General features: G+C 39.3%; 1 protein-coding gene across 5 annotated transcripts in view; it reads right to left on the bottom strand.

Annotated features, from left to right (window-relative positions):
• The window catches only part of Ntm (neurotrimin), a 960,133-nt gene that overhangs the window by 10,377 nt on the left and 933,744 nt on the right, over window positions 1–16,012 (bottom strand). For 3 of the 5 annotated variants that reach the window (XM_048796170.1, XM_048796171.1, XM_048796173.1), the window contains 4 exons: window positions 14,592–14,726; window positions 12,557–12,677; window positions 8,292–8,443; window positions 5,229–5,264 (listed from right to left, as the gene is read on the bottom strand). In XM_048796170.1, coding sequence (XP_048652127.1) covers window positions 5,229–5,264; window positions 8,292–8,443; window positions 12,557–12,677; window positions 14,592–14,726 — 444 coding nt within the window. The remainder of the gene's footprint in view (window positions 1–5,228; window positions 5,265–8,291; window positions 8,444–12,556; window positions 12,678–14,591; window positions 14,727–16,012) is intronic. The other 2 variants (XM_048796172.1, XM_048796174.1) reach the window with 1 other exon arrangement.

The following is a 16,012-nucleotide window of genomic DNA, read 5'->3' as shown; positions in this document are numbered from 1 at the left end:
ACAGACCACAGACTGAAGCAGAGCCAAAATATCCACCTCATTTTAACAGGAGACACCTCTGCAGCCTGAGCTGTCATGTCAAAACCTTTCTGTAAAACAAATTTCTGTATTTGGCTATCAGAGTAACTCCTAAGTGTTGAAGTGTGGATCTTAAGTACAAAAGTGACTGGTACAGATGGATGTAAAATATCATAGTTTTAATATGGGTGCCCATGTTTGCTTTGAAATATAAAACTTTCACCTGATTTTAGCTATACATTTTAGAAACACCAGTGAAGAAGCTCTCAAGTGCCAGAAGAGCCCAGATTTTTGATGTTTGACTTTTCTTGATGAGTCAGACAATACCAGCTTGGTCCTGTTGGGTCTCATCTCTTTGGGTCACATGAGGCAGTAAAGATCCACACCTGTGCTGCCATAGTTGCACTTGATTCACCTCCTTGTAGAAATGCTGGGGAGCCAGTTCCTCTTTGTTGGTTAGACCAGGGAAGATTCCCAATTTGCTAGCTTCAAACTCTCGGAACATGTCACAGAGGCTCCCCAGCTCTTCTGTGGATAGGAGGTGTTTTTGTCTGGTCAGAAGTTGTAATCATCTCTAATCTCTTACTTCCCTCTTTAGCAGCCTCTGCAATTATTCACTTGGTACTGAGAGGGTGAAAAGTGTCCTTAAAGACTTTTGATTGAGGGGATGGCTTTGAAATCTATGTTAACTGACAAATGTCCTCACATATAGAAAGATAACCTAGATACAACTGTCTTCCTCAATGCAACTATAATGTTTGTTCAAAGTCAGATGAATACATACTTGTGCATTCAAGATCTCATTGTGTTTTTAAAGGCACAGATATATGATATCCGTCTCTATTGAAGTGGACTTTAGCAACCCTGAGAAATTGTTCTGAAGATATAAAAACATAAGTGGTGATCTATGGTTAAATATTTTATGACTGAAGGAAGATCTGATGTAAAGTTGGGATAGTAGAAAAAGTACAGAAGTGATGGTTCTATGTTGTCTGTGCCTTTAGCAGGGACAGTTCCCTAGAGTGCTCACTGGGCGCTTGAAAACAGCCAGAACTTTAGGAAGGGCATTTTTTTTACTAATGTTCTTATTCAGGTATCACTGATTTCTGGATCTCCCTGTATGATAAAAGATAACTAGGATGAAGGCAGTTTGAAGAGAGACTTGAGAATATGAATAGTCACACACATTTTACCCCCAAACCATAAGCAGTGCAATAAAGGGTAAGCTTGGGGAAGAGTCACCCACAGAGTGAAGGGGATGCTGGTTCAGACTTTTAGAGGAGGAACAGAGGACATTTCCATTTGGCAGTTGGGACTATCAGGAAGAGGGGAGAAAAATCAAAGGCAAAGTTCCTGCTCTAGACAACCAGAAGAGATTATCTGTACAGCAATGATCTGAAAACAACTTTAGCTTAATTGTTCCTGTCTAGCTCCTCCACTCCCCACCCCTGCTAATCTATAACAATCACTACTTCAAAGAAGTTCAATGCTAAAGCGCATCCATGAAGATAAAGAACAATTTGATACCCACCCATGACCTCAGCTAAAACTTAACCTTGGGTCTTTCCAGGTAGCAATGTGTCAATCCTTCCAGGTAAACAGAATGTTCTTGCACCCTTTCTTAGCACAGAAAGGAAAACCTAAGCATGATAAGCTTTATAGTTACTTTAAACCCACCATGCTGTGCTCTGGCCCATCATTCCTTTACTTTAGCACTAAGAAGTGATGTAAGAATGCGCTCAATGTCAGTCCTCCAAAACATGCTTGACATGTTTCTGTTGGCTCTACCTTCTATAAATACAAATCTTGCTTGTGGCTTCAAAGCCAGTGCGAGCCGCAGACTGAAGTGTTTGAATAAGATCTTGCTATCAGGAAAAGAAACAATCCCTGATAATCCAAGCATACATCTTTCTTCAGCAGGACCTTGACTGAAATTTAGTTGATCTCTTTGTTAATGATGCATTAAGAAGGAACCACACAGAGTGGGAAAATACAGTCATGAGAAAGAAAAAGGAAGGAAGAGAGGGAAGGGTAGAATGGGGATACAGGTAGAAAGAAAAGGAGGGGAAAGAGGGAAAAGAAAAGGGAGAAAGAAAAAGAAAAGAAGAAAATGCAAGGTAAAAGGATCCCCTACATACACCCTAAGTCTCCAACTGGTCAGTATTCAATGTTTCAGCTCAACTCATAGTGATTTTTTTTTCCAGCAAAAAGCTGAATACTCATGGCTGAATCCAACAGTCAGGAAAGCTCTGGGCTGTTGTCTTATTTGAATAAGAAGCAGAGGTATGCTGGATGAGAACAGATATACCACCTTTCCAGAAAGAGGATGAGGGAAATTTTTCTTTTTGTACTTTCTCTTATTTTTAACATACAGGTGCCATAGAAATGCTAATTGTGGATGCCTTGGTGGCTTGGCCTAATTAACTATTTTTAATCCTCTGCAGGGAAGCACTGATCATCTTTTCTGTGGTTGCAATTGTTTCCTTCTGATATCTAGACTTTACTTTTGCTTCCCATTCTTTAATAAATTGGTTTGATGGTCACTGTGAGGTTCACAGGCATTAATCAGCCAACTTTTCCCAGCCCACTGATATCATCAAATCTGCCTTAATGCCTAGAAGATAAAAGACAAAGGGCCAGTGGATGGGAAATGAGCAGCCCAGGAGCCGCTGAGCTTGCAGTGTGGGCCCCCGCATACTGGCCTGTGCAGAAGTTTCATGAGGGATGGTTGGCATAGCACCAAGTCCTTATTTATCATTGCAAGAATCCTGCACCACCAAATATTAATACGAGAAGGTGACATGCAATCTGTTGTGTTTGCAAAAGGGAGGCAGAGAAATACTTCAAGGGTGGCAAAAAAATGCTGAGGAGGAATGAAATTCCCTTATCAAAATCCTTCTAGTCTATCCAGATATTGTGTAGCAAAATAGCTTTGAACTTCTCTGAAAAACCAGTGTTCCCTCTCAGTGGAAATCCACATGTTGGTATAAATCTTTCTTACACTTCTCTGATAAGATGTGCATAACTTGAAGGTATTCCCTAAGAAAACAGGTTGCTCTCTATTGCATTAGAGAGTAGCAAAGGAAGAAGGAAAACTGAGCACAGATGAATGAGGTGAATGTGCCCAGGGTCAAGGTCTGTTTCCTTTAAAATATTCCTAGTTGTATCAAAAAGTCCAGCAGCTATACTAAAGACCACATAACTCAGCTGTCAGAATATTGCAAATGTCTATGACTTACTACTTCTGGTTGGTGGGATGAGGGACTGAACACTTCCAGAGAATGAAATTAGAAAGTTGGCATAGAGATCATTCCACCCAAATCAATCAGTTCACAAAAATAAACATATAAATAAAATAAAATCACTGGGGGAGGGAAGAGAGAGTGATATATATATATATATATATATATATATATATATNAGAGAGAGAGAGAGAGAGAGAGAGAGAGAGAGAGAGAGAGAAAACAACCCAGCTCTCTCTTGGCAGGTAGAGCCTGATAACAATGTCTGCAGCTCCAAGTCCCATATTCAGCCACTAGGTAAAGTGTTCAGGTTGTTTTTATTTTTGTTTCAGCTTGGTTTTGTTGCTGATGACTTTGATTTGAAATGATGCATATAACTTTAGCTGAATATATTAGCTTATTAGAAACCACTACCCAAGTTTCAAATGTTTCTTATTCCTCTGAGAATAAAGCCTTAAGTAGCCAGAATTAGCTTAGTAACTTCTGAAGGCACTTTTGAAGAATCATTTGTTGTAAGTTCAGTCCCTCCTTCCTTTAATACCATTTATGTTGGCTACTTTTCTAATGCTGTTTCACATCTGTGACTATGTCTCACATGGAGGTTCAATAATCATACATTAAATCATAACTTGAATCTGAATATGTTCATTTACTTTCCTCTTCCTTCCTCTTTCTTTCTTTCGTTTTCCTGTTCATGGTTCATTACCAAGTTACTATATATCACTAAGGTGAACTATGCAGCCCTGACTCTTTTCAAGATACAAGCATTTTTCCTCATTTGTCAAACAGCTCCTCACATAATTGATTTCTTTCTCTCTTCCCATCCACCTCCCAGGTTTAAAACTGTCCTTCTATGATCATTTGCACAGTTAGAATGTGAATGGGTGAACAGGATGAACATCTGGAATGTGAATGGTGGAACAGGGTAAGGTGGGAAGAGGGAGGTGGGAAGGTTGGGCTGGGAGGTGGGAAAAACCATTCCCCTCATTCTTTTCACAAGCTGTCTTTCTGCTGGGCTATTGCTGGACTCAGCACTGTCCTTAAGAGGAAAACTACAGCACCCAAAAGGCACCAGTTTTATTCTACCCCTCAGCCCAAATGCTCAGGCATGTTCTTAATGGGTCATTTACACTAGATTAGTGGACATGAGAAAAGAACTTGATGTGGAAGGGATGTCAAGGGGCTGGGAAAAGGATTTGAAGGATGAGTTAATGGACCCCATAGGATGCTCCATGAAGGAATGGTCTCCATCGAAGTAACTCTTTCTCTTTGACTTGTATCTGGAGATTCAAAATGCACCTGTTTCAAAGTCTTTTTATTACATATTTTCAAGTTGAATGTTGTCTGATTCTGTAAGGTAGATAAGACAAATCGACTGTATTTTATAGAAGAGGAAATTGAATAAAGTTTAATGACTTACCCCAAAACAGAGAACTACGGAAGGTCAGGTTCTGAACTAAAAGGGAAGGCACCCTCTCTAGATCATTACTTGTAGGCAAACATGCATGCTGCACCAGCCTGCTTCCCTCCCTTGGAGAGTCATGTGAGCCAAGTGATGCACTTGATGGAATATTTCAATCATCCATATATATGTGTTTGACCTTGTTGCTGAGGGACTATCAACAGGATTCTTTATGAAAGCTGCTCAGTTGGTTTTAATTCAGATTTAGTTTTAACCTTTTGCCTTCATGCTAATCTCTGGGTTTTGAGATGTGAATGATATTTATTTTCCTTTCCCTTCCCAGACCTCCTGGGGCATTGTGGGCAAGGGATGAGCAGAGAAAAGAGAATTGTCATTGGATTTTCACCAGATCCCAATAACTTCCTTAAAGAGCCTTCCACCACCATCTTCTAAACAACTTTACTGAAAGGAGTGTCAGGTAATGCACAACAGGGGAAAGGGAGAGGAGTGGGGGCTCTGGGATTGAAGGGAGGGGAGAGAAAACATAAAGCAAGGGGGATACTGACCTTGCAACAAAGTTGAGCTTGTAGGCTCATTTAGTTCTAAATCGGGTGAGGGACAACAAGAGAGAAAAATGAAAACAAACACATATATTATATACAGTAGCTATATATTTGTCATATATAGTTTGTATACTGTCTTTTTACAAGCATTTTTGGAGAAATGGATAAATAAAGGAAGACACAAAAACCAAAGGTGGTAGGACAAGGTGCAGCAAGAAAAACACTGAGATGCTTTATGTTTCGTATTGGATGGGATGGTTGGGAAGAACAGGACCTGGCCACTGTATATATTTTCCAGTGCAAATGAATTAACTTGTCACTTGTGCTGAGTTGAGGTTCTGATTTGAAACAAATGGCTGAAGCCTCTTTCCAGAGAGATTTCTCTCCCATATCCTCACCCCTGGTGTTTCAAAGAAGTTCAACTTCAAGAACTTCTGATCCCATGGCAATATGATTGGAATATGATCTTCCAGGAATCACTGATTCAGGGATGTGGCAGCAGAATTCTCGTGTTTACTGCCAGTTCTGCAATCCCAGAGATCAGATGCTTGGAGCCCACTTAGTTTGAGATAGGAATGAGCATGCTGTTTCTTTTCTTAAGTCTCCCAAGATCCTTATCACAATGGAAATATCTTGCATCAGAATCCCTCACTTTTCAATGTCTAGGAAACATGGAAAGAGCATGCAGTTTGTGTACAAGGTGGTAGCAAAATTATGATAATTTAGCTGGCTTTCTGGAGAATGAACTTCATCATGAATTCATATACTCATGTGAAGTAAATGCTGCTGCTTTCCCATCTGCCTAATCTGCTTGATAGAACTTAAAGGAAAATGACATGGAAAATCTCCTAATAAATTTATATTTGTCAAAAGACTTCATTGATAGGAGCCTCAATGATAATGATGATGGGCAACTTGATAAAAAAAAATAAGCTCAATAATGAGCTTAGAAGCCATGATAATGTCTGCACTAGACTTGGCTTGAATTAATGGGTTGAAAATGCTCATCTTCAACATTAATGGGGTTAATCTTTGAGAATTCCTGCATTGAAGAGGACCCCACATGTACCCATTCATCTTTGTTTGACCCAGTCTTCTAAACTTATTCACATAGGTACCATCATTTTATAATGTTGGTTTTAGAGAACCCTGGACTCTAGAAAGCTGACAATGGCTGAAGTACCCCCAAAGTTAGCACAGGTTGAATGCTTTTAAAGCAATGGGGGGAGGGCAGGGAGAAGAAGGAGTTATAATGGTCACAAATGGGTCTGCTGAGTGTGTTTATGACACATGGTTCACTACTTGTCTTGTCATAAACTTCAGTTTTTTCACTCCTTTTTTTTTTCTTTTAAGTTTGCTGCTTCTCCCTATTCTCATCTTGAGAAGGGTTAAGGGGAGGAGGCTAGGGGATTAGACAGTAGTGATAAAGTCAATGGCAAAGCCATTTTCTGCATCCAAATCAGAAGAAAGAAAAGGTCAGAGGAGGAGGAAGACTATTTATAGGAATCAGGACTCCTGTGGCTGCAGAGTAGGACTTGGGAAGCTGTAGAAGGGAAAGTGTGGAAGAGCTTAGATTTGCAAGACAGAGGAAGGAGTGGCCTGTTCTTTTCTAATTCTGGCCCTCTTGCCTGCAGACAGACATCTGTCAAAAAAAAAAAAAAAAGGCCTGACAAATGTGAGGGGCACTCATGACTCTCCCTGTGTGAGAGATGCCAGGCAGATCAATCACTCTAATCATAGCTCTGTCCATTCTGTGCTAGAGGCTCTGGGATCAAGGGCAGCCTTCCTTTTCCCAGTCCTCTCAGATAAAGCTGGGCTTTATTTTATGTGCAGAACAAGAGGCTGGGAGAATGTGATTTGGAAGCAAAGATGTCACAATGGAACATACACTGCTACTGAGGTCATATGGCAGGGTTAGGGCAGGGGTGTGGCCCTTGAGGCGACGGATTATCCAGGATTTCTGGGAATAACCACAATTTATGTCTTTGCCAATTATCTGTCAAAGTCCCCATTTTTTCCCCTTTTATGTTACATTTAAGAGTACTTTTCAACATGGGGTTTTTGGAGAATGGATTTGAAAAGTCCCAGAACCACTAAGTGTGGTGGGGGTGTGGAGGGATTTGCACAAAAGGCAACCAGAAATTAACCATTTGATGTGCAGGGAATATTTGCATCCATCAAGGTGCCAAGCCATTGCCAGGCACCTGTAGGTCTGTCTGTTGACACACAGGGACATAGGCTCACCTCTGCATAGACAGTCTCTGGGCAGAGAGGTGGGGCATCCAGGGTCTACCAGAGAGCTGGTTCACTTGCTTCTGGCAATAAGATAGTTGCCAAATGCATAATGAAATTAGAGCAACTTGCCTTATATACATTAATCCTTTAATAAAGAGTTGTTTAGGAAATGAATGCATGAATGACTATGCAACATATTTCAAGATGATGGTTTGGATGGATGAATGTTTTAATCCAGCTAGACAATATCCAATGGTACAAGTGGGGAACTTGGAAAATCCTCATTTTCTACATTATTTCTCCCTCTGAAATTAATATTATTAAGGATCCCAAGACCTGTGATTCTATTCTGATGAATACAATTTGATTTATCTTATTTTCCAAAAGATGGAAAAACATTTTAGAAAAGGGAACATGTTATATTAACCCAGTGAGGAAAATATTGAAATAGTAAATACTCTTCTCTGGGCTCTTTACTATTTTACTCAATTATAGTCTCCATGTCAGTTTAGAAGACCCCACTGAGGAAACAAAAACAAAAACATAAATGTCATTTTTAGCATCTCAAAGCCTTTTCTTCCTGATTTAGAATTTTTCTCATTATAGAATGAAATGAAAATTCTGTTTCATTTCTATTTTCCCATTCCAGATATCTACTTTCATACCTGCATTCTCTCTTTCTCCTCTCTTCTTTTTCATCTTTCTTTCCCTCTTGCCTGCTCAACTCACCTTTGATACCCATCCTTCTAGAGCCTCCTCCCTAGCTTCTTCCCCACAGGGACTCTCCCCACTTCACACTCTCTCAGTGCCCAGCTCAGGGCACATTCTCACCAAATAATGTGATGCTGGCATTGGTGTGGCCCAACTTGTTTGAGGCCACACAAGTGTAGTTCCCGTAGTCATGTTCAGAGACATTGAAAAAGATGAGTTTTGACAGGAAAGGTCTGTTTTCCACTTTGACTCCCTTCTTTCCTTCAATCAGTCTAAAACAAACAAGAGACATAAAGAGAAGAATAAAAAGACATGGTCAGTTTCTCTCATAGGATGGAAATAGACTCTAGAATTAATGAACTTCTCATTGTTTCCCCATCACACATTATAATAACCCCACTATTTCCTCCTCTCAATGATACCCTATGTTCATTCACAATGCACAGGTGATCATAGTGCTCCATAGTGCTCCATGCCCATGGAGATACTCTAAAAAGGATGGCATATTTCCTATGGCCATATTTCAGTCTTCTGAAAAGAAATGCATCATTTTACTCTTGCTACCTCTTAGTTATGCCACAACAATATACACCATCATCTCTCTGGCCTTTAGGAGACTATCATTCATGCAGTGGATAAGGGAAAGTGCGTATTTGTCTGGAACTGTTGATGATGTTAATGAAAGTGATGATGACGATGATAACAATGATGATGTTGATGATGACAATGAAAAACTGAAGCTTCAAAGAGATGCATGACCTGAAAGGTTTGAAAAACACTATTTTTTCAAGCACTTGGGCAATACAAATTTTCCATAAGTACTTGAGACATTCTACAGATAAGACTTTTTTTTTTGCAGGGGCGGATCTGGGAAAAGAAGAAAATAATCAAGGATTATTTTCATATCAGGGAACTCTGAAGGACTTAGGAAGAGTGATCGCCCCAGGGTATCATAGGGGATCAATCTGGGAAGGATTAGAAATTACTAAGAATATGACTTTGTAGAATCAAGACAGTCTCTGTGAGCAATCAATGTGGCAGGACAATATGCCAAGAAAAGTGCTTTACATCAACCTTTTACTTTCCCTGAAAATTTGTATTCCTTGCCCAGAAGCTCATTCTGTGCTATAGGAAAGAGAAAAAAAAAATATTGGGGAGAAAACATTCTTCATAAAAGATCATGGAAAACATGAACAAATGCCTAAGTTGACCGTTTAGGGCCTGGATGGAGCAAAACTTGCAGTGAGAAAATGATGTCAAGTGGGGATGAGCACTGAATCAGGCCCAGGGGACATGCACTGGGGCAAATGGCTGGTATTGAAATCACCAAACCAAGAAGGACGATATTCATGGCAGAAAGGAAAAGTGAAGCTCAGCAAGACAATGATGAAGAGATGCTTTGTCAACTATAAAATGTTTTTCAGTGTAATGTGTTTTTCTGGTGTAAGACAAGAGGATCCCTGTCTGTCCCTGGGTTATGGTGTATTTTAGCATAGAGTGTAGCTGGTTTGTATCATCAGAAACCTCATCTCTGTGAGATTACAGAATGATCCTCTCCAGCACCAAAACTTATGATGGTAATTTTATCAGAAGAGAGAAGCAGGTTCTAGTTTATGTTCTCACCCATCTGCCAAGAAAGTTGGTTGAGGGATTTGCATTGCTTTTCATTATGAAGATGTTTCCTCTGGGAGACTTCCTGCCTAAAAATCAAGGTACAGTGAACTGGCCTGAGTCCACAGACTTCATTAAAATGCTTGCACTGTGCAAAAGGAATCCTGCTGTGGTCAGAAACCACTTTTATATTTCCAGCTTATTATGTCTCCATTGCTTCTCTAGGGCGTACTGTCCCAGAAAGCCTCCCAACGCCACCACCAGAAGGCTTCCATAAGCCAGTCAAAGTATTGATCCCTTTCTCAGTTTTGATGGTGTTCCTCAGAGAAAGAAGAATCCTTCACATCAGAACTAAGCTGTGAATTAGATTTTGGCTCCATAGTGGGAAGCAACTCACCGGAAGCAGGTTCCTGCTTGACAGCTTTCAACTGTCTTTAGCTAAAAACAGTGTAGGGTGGCCAGTATCACTTTGCAGCACTTCACAGCTCCTGGGATGACAGCTTTCCCCTTCTCCATGTGTTCACACTCTGCCCACCCCCATCCAGTACTGCTACGAGGCTTCAGTTTCTTAATGAAGTTGTAGATATTCATTTGCTAATGCTTCTGCAGTTGGGTGGCCCTTATTAAGTGCAGAATTCCAATTCCTCTGCTTCAGATTGATAACACACACAAAGTAGTAGGTGGTGGCGTGGTACTAGTACGATGCCAAAAGATTTCTACCATAAACTTTAAGAACACTGCCTGTCCCCACCAGATTCTTTTCATTTTCCCTCAGAAATCAGCTCATCTCCCTGATAATGGGAGATGGGTTAAGAACTGTTCTCCTCCAGTGGCAGATGTGATATTCTTTCTGAGAGTTGCCTGATGGAGATTGCCTGGTAGCTCTGGTGGCACAGACACAGCTGACTGTGACAAGGACCACAAGGCAGGGATACTCTTGTCCAGCCAGGTGCCAGGAGAAAAGGCAACTCCATTCCATGAGAGAACACTGGAAAGGAATAAATGAATGAGTCGCAAATAGAGAAAAATCAATGGAAAAGGGAGCAAAGGAGAATCCATAAGAAGAACTAAAATAAAAAAGGAAGCAAAGCTGCCTCAGCAAGGACCTCTGAGAAGCACCATTAACAAACATCACAGTCTCCTTTCTCCTCCTTGGTAAATGTTGGGGCAGACCGTGGCCCCCTCTGTGGTTGCTGTGAAAAGAAGAAACCTCTCCATTTATCTCAACATTGGCCATTTGTGCTGTATTTTCCTCAGCATATTTTGAGAGCTTGCTTTCCCCCTATATTTTGTTTCTATTTTTCTCTTATAAAGAATTAGAATAATGGGATGCAGCTGATTAATTTTCACTAAGACCTAGATAATTCAAAATTCAAGAACTGACCCTGCAGCTCAATAGTGTTTTGTTTTGTGTTGTTCTTTTGTTGTTTAGTATATTTTTTTTTTCATCATAGATCTTTATGCCTCAGCTTCCTCCTAGTACATAAGAAGGGTGGTGAAGAATGATGGGGATTGGTGAATTCTTGAAAGAAAGACAAAAGCCAATTTTATTTCTTTCTATTTCTTTGTAAGTTTATTTCCCCTTTTCCTATGTCAGTTCTTTCATTCATGAAATGGGCAGGATGAATATAGCACTCTTCACCAGAGGCTTCCAGATATGTCCTTAAAATGTAAAAAGGATTGCTTGTCACTTGGAGGGGTTATGATTAATAAGGTCATGAATCTTACGATTGTGTGATAGTCCCAAATGAAATTCATTTATTGATTCAAAAAGTAGAAGAATATTCCATGTTTGACTTAAAGAAAACCAAGATGCATTGAACATAGTGTATGTAGCATCAAATTAGTTGTGGTACATCAAATAGTGTATGGGCAACAAATTGCTGAAATTTCTCACATCACTCTTCTTTGATTTTCCTCTCTGTTTTTCTCCCCTAATCAGCCCTCAGCCTCCATCACTCCTTCTTCTTCTACCATAGACCTCAGGACATTTTTGCATTCCTAGCACCAACACCTCCATTTTTATGAAAATATTCTGAACAGACAGCACTTGCACATTTATTTTTGTTGTTCAACCACCTTAAAAATAGCTCTTTGATAACAGTAATTGCCATGTTGCCTGGCTGTACTGAGTTGCTGATCCCTGCACTGACATGCCATTTGATAACTCCTCAAAATGATCATCTTCAGTGACTCACAACAAATATCCCAATGATGGCTGCAACAATAGGGAGGAAGGGAATAGCCCCAATTCTTTTCTCCTACAGAGAAAGAACAACCTGGACACAAAGGAAAGGTTAAATCAGGTCATGGACTCTTGTACGCATTACTGATGGTGTCTGGAATTTAAGTGGAGAACTGCCAGCTGCCGCTAACTTATGTGCCCCTCCCAGAACCCCTCAGTCACCCTTTAAAGCAAGCCTGAGAATGTGTTAAAAATAGCTTCAGGCAGAACACATTATTTTCTTGGCCTGGAAAAAATCTGCTGGCCTTTAGAAATTTTCTGGTGGCCTTTCTTTGGCATTTTTTGCTTTCCTAAAAATATGCTACCTTTCAGGCCTGTTCATAATTCTGCATGGTGACATAAAAAAACCTAGCTGAATTTTATTGATGTTAAGGAAAGACTTGTTTGCAATTATTTTCCCCCTACAGGTAGGAGAACCTTAGAAGAGAATTTTACTGGAATTTATTTGCAAACATCTGGAATCAGGAACTTGAAAAAAAGCTTTTTTTCTGAGGAGAAAGGATGAGGACTGGAGATGAGAGGACGTTACCTTTTGTCATCCTTGTACCACTGGAATTCTGCTGAGGGAACTGCTGAGGCTTCACACTGCAGAGTCCCCTTCTGTCCCACAGGGACACCTGTACCCTTAGCTTCTGAAATGTATGGTGGATCTGCGGAGAGAAGACATTCCACCGCATTTCAAAGTGCATTTCAAAAGAAAAAAGCCTGCCTTATTCATTCATGGATTTTGTTGGTTACTCTCTGCCCTACTTTTGTTAACTTGCTCTGTCAAATTGCTGTAAATTGTGCCAGAGAATGAAAACATTTTCAATGTCATTCTAAGGAAAAGCATGATCTTTCTAACATAGATTGCTTCTGTTCTCCTCTGTGCAGAGGTGGGATGACCAGATATTCAGGTATATTTCCTGTGAAAACTTGTTAACTTTCATAGGATGATGCCAACATATCAACCCTATACTTCATGGGTTGACAGTCAGCTACTTTAATCAGCCTTATAGAATTTCTATACACCAGGTTCTTGCCAAAGTATATAACCTCAAACTATTCAATTCCCATCAAAAGCTCAGTTACAAGAAATAATATTCATGGAAAATTGCCTGAAGGATATATAGATCAGTCATTTTTCTAAGTATTCTGACATGGATTCCTGAATTCAGCCAAACCAAACTAGAGCTACATACTTGGTTTGCATTCATTTGAAGTCTTTACCAAACTATCCATGACACTCCAACAGTTTGCACTGAGAGGTATTAAAGAAGAAGACACAATATACTTGCTGTTCTATTTGTTGCAGAAATAATATCATACATGATGTGTTGAGTTATCTCAAAATGTTCCATTTGTGAAGACACCTGAAGAGAATTTTCTCTACAGTCTCAATGCCAGGAAAAGCAGTGTTTCTCCCAAGCAAATAAATTGCTTTTATCTTATGGATAGCATAAATCTTAAAGCAAGTGATGTTTCTTCTCTTTGCTCTACCAATTCAAAGCTATATACAGGACCTGAACTTAGCTACTTAGTGGTATGTATTTCATGTGCTGATCTTCCCTAGCTTTTACTCATTTTTCTTAATATAGTTTTCCTTTGCTTCAATTTCTTTACATTTTAGGTTCATCTTTATGAGTTGGAAATAATTTTAAGTCCTTTTAAAATTGTGATAGAGTAAAAAATATCATAATAGCATAAAACTGATAGCCTTGTTAAATGTACTTTCTTACTCATTAAAGAGCTTCATATTACCTAGGTCCCAGTAGTACTGTATCCTTGTTGTACCCCCACCCACCCAAGTATTGAATGGAAAGGATTCTTGTTGCTGGCTTGGTTCTTGGGTTTTGTTCTGCTATAAGATTTCCTGCAGCATAAACAATACGGTAAAACTTCAGAATGCCATAGGAAACTGAGTCAATCAATGTAAATTAAAAAAAAAAAAAAAAAGAACCCAGAGAAAAAAGACTGGTATACAAGTAGGGAATTTAAATAGTATCAATGTCAGAGAGAATTTGGATGGTTGACAAAGCAGAATGAGGTATGCACAGCAGTGACTCCCAAACTTTGCGGATCCTGAATCTCTATTAGTAAAAGTCAAATTTTTAGATACACATGTACGCAGGATTAGAGAATGTATCTGTTTGAATTTAAAATTTGAATGCATACCATGAATGTCAACATCTATAATTATAAAAGGATGATATCCATACATAGAAGGGGGTCTCACCACATTGTGTGAATAAGTTATGGGGAAACTTTGGTTCTCAAAATGCACTTATATAACTTATGCATTGAATGCCATTTGATAATCTCCCAGTCATGTCACATTTAGTTTTATATTAATATACTTTAAGGATTTTTTTGTGTGTGTGTGTGTGTGTGACACTATGACTTCTAGACTTGACAAAAATGTCACTTTGGCCCTGTTGGTCTTGAAAGCAGAATGTGGAAAATGGTCCTGTATTCTTTTTCATCCTGAGTCAGCAGTTGATTCTGCTGAGTGGCTTGTTGTTGTGGCTGTGAAAGCAGGCCAGCTTCATGCACATGAAGGGTCGGGGACTGGCAAGACCACTTACAGTTCACGGTGACCTTTACTCTTCGCACCACTGGTGCAGCCACGTCATTGGAGGCGCTGCACTCATAGTCCCCAGACTGCTCCCGGGTAATGCCCTGAATTTCCAAGTATTCATCTTCACTCACAAAGCCAACAGCTGCAGAAGAAGCAGTGAGGTATAGTGAAATAGGAGGGAAAAAAAGACAAAAAGTATAAATTTAGAAAGAGAAGTATAAAATGGTTATGTCTGTAGAGAAGAGAATTGTGCCACTTGTCAGTTCAGATCCTTAGGAACTAAGTAGATTCTCCTACTCCATCTTGCCTACCCCTTTCACCACCAACTTTTCCCTGGCTCCCCAGTGGACCTGCTGAAATGTTTGTGCTCCTAATTGAACTAAGTGTGGTGCCTAGATAACTAATGGTACTCTATAAGTAATTAATAATTTTGACATTACATTGCCTGGATATTACCAAGTGGTCCCATTCTGGGATCTGAGTGGGGCACTTTAACCCTTTCTAATCTCAAGGCATGATTTAGACTGAGTCTTGAATGTAGATCTGCTGCTGATTGCATTCCTGGGCATGAACTTATTAAAAATGCCACATTGGCAGACACACAACATGCACGCATGCACACACACACACACACATGCCACAAAGACAGCAGAAATGCTAATGTGATAAATGTAACTTTGTTTTTAGATGAGACAATCAATTTATAGAAAAAAATCAATTTTATTCAATGTTGATCTGTTAGAACTCTGGAGTATAAGATGCTAAAGACAAACCAACTGGGGGGCCATATTCTCGATTTCTAACCACAAGCAGAACTCAAAAAATAACACCTGGCTGTAAACCTCACTGTCACTTAATCTTCCCAAGATTAAATTTCTTTAGTGAGAAAAACTGTGAATAATAAGACCCTCTACATGCCCAACTCCATACCTGATGTTTAGCCAAGACCATTCAATTATAGGAAGACCAAGATATTGAAGCCTAGGGGACAGGTTCTAAAGTTCTCTCTCAGAGCCACACTAAACTAAGCTTCCTTGACAAAGGAAAATAAACAACAAAAATAACTGCTTACATTCTGGAATTATCCTCCCTTCTCAGTTAAATGAAGACAAGTAGTATACAATTTCCTAAACCAGGATACTATTAAAAGGAAATTATTATCAGCAGGCTTAAGTTGGGATTGTCCCTACCAACTGAGAAACATTTTCTCAATATAATGTACCCAACAGTCCTAATATTTTATGGAGTTATTTAGAGCAATATATACATATATATACATATATATATATATATAACATACATATATCTCTATATAGCATACATACATCTATTTATAACATTCATACATATATATATATATATATATATATATATATAACATACATACATCTCTATATAGCATACATACATCTATTTATAACATTCATA

Source organism: Marmota marmota, unplaced genomic scaffold, assembly GCF_001458135.2.
Source record: "Marmota marmota marmota unplaced genomic scaffold, marMar, whole genome shotgun sequence".
NCBI classification, from domain to species: Eukaryota; Metazoa; Chordata; class Mammalia; order Rodentia; family Sciuridae; genus Marmota; species Marmota marmota.
Note: the sequence above shows the minus strand (reverse complement) of the source record. Positions and strands in the feature narration are given on the sequence as shown.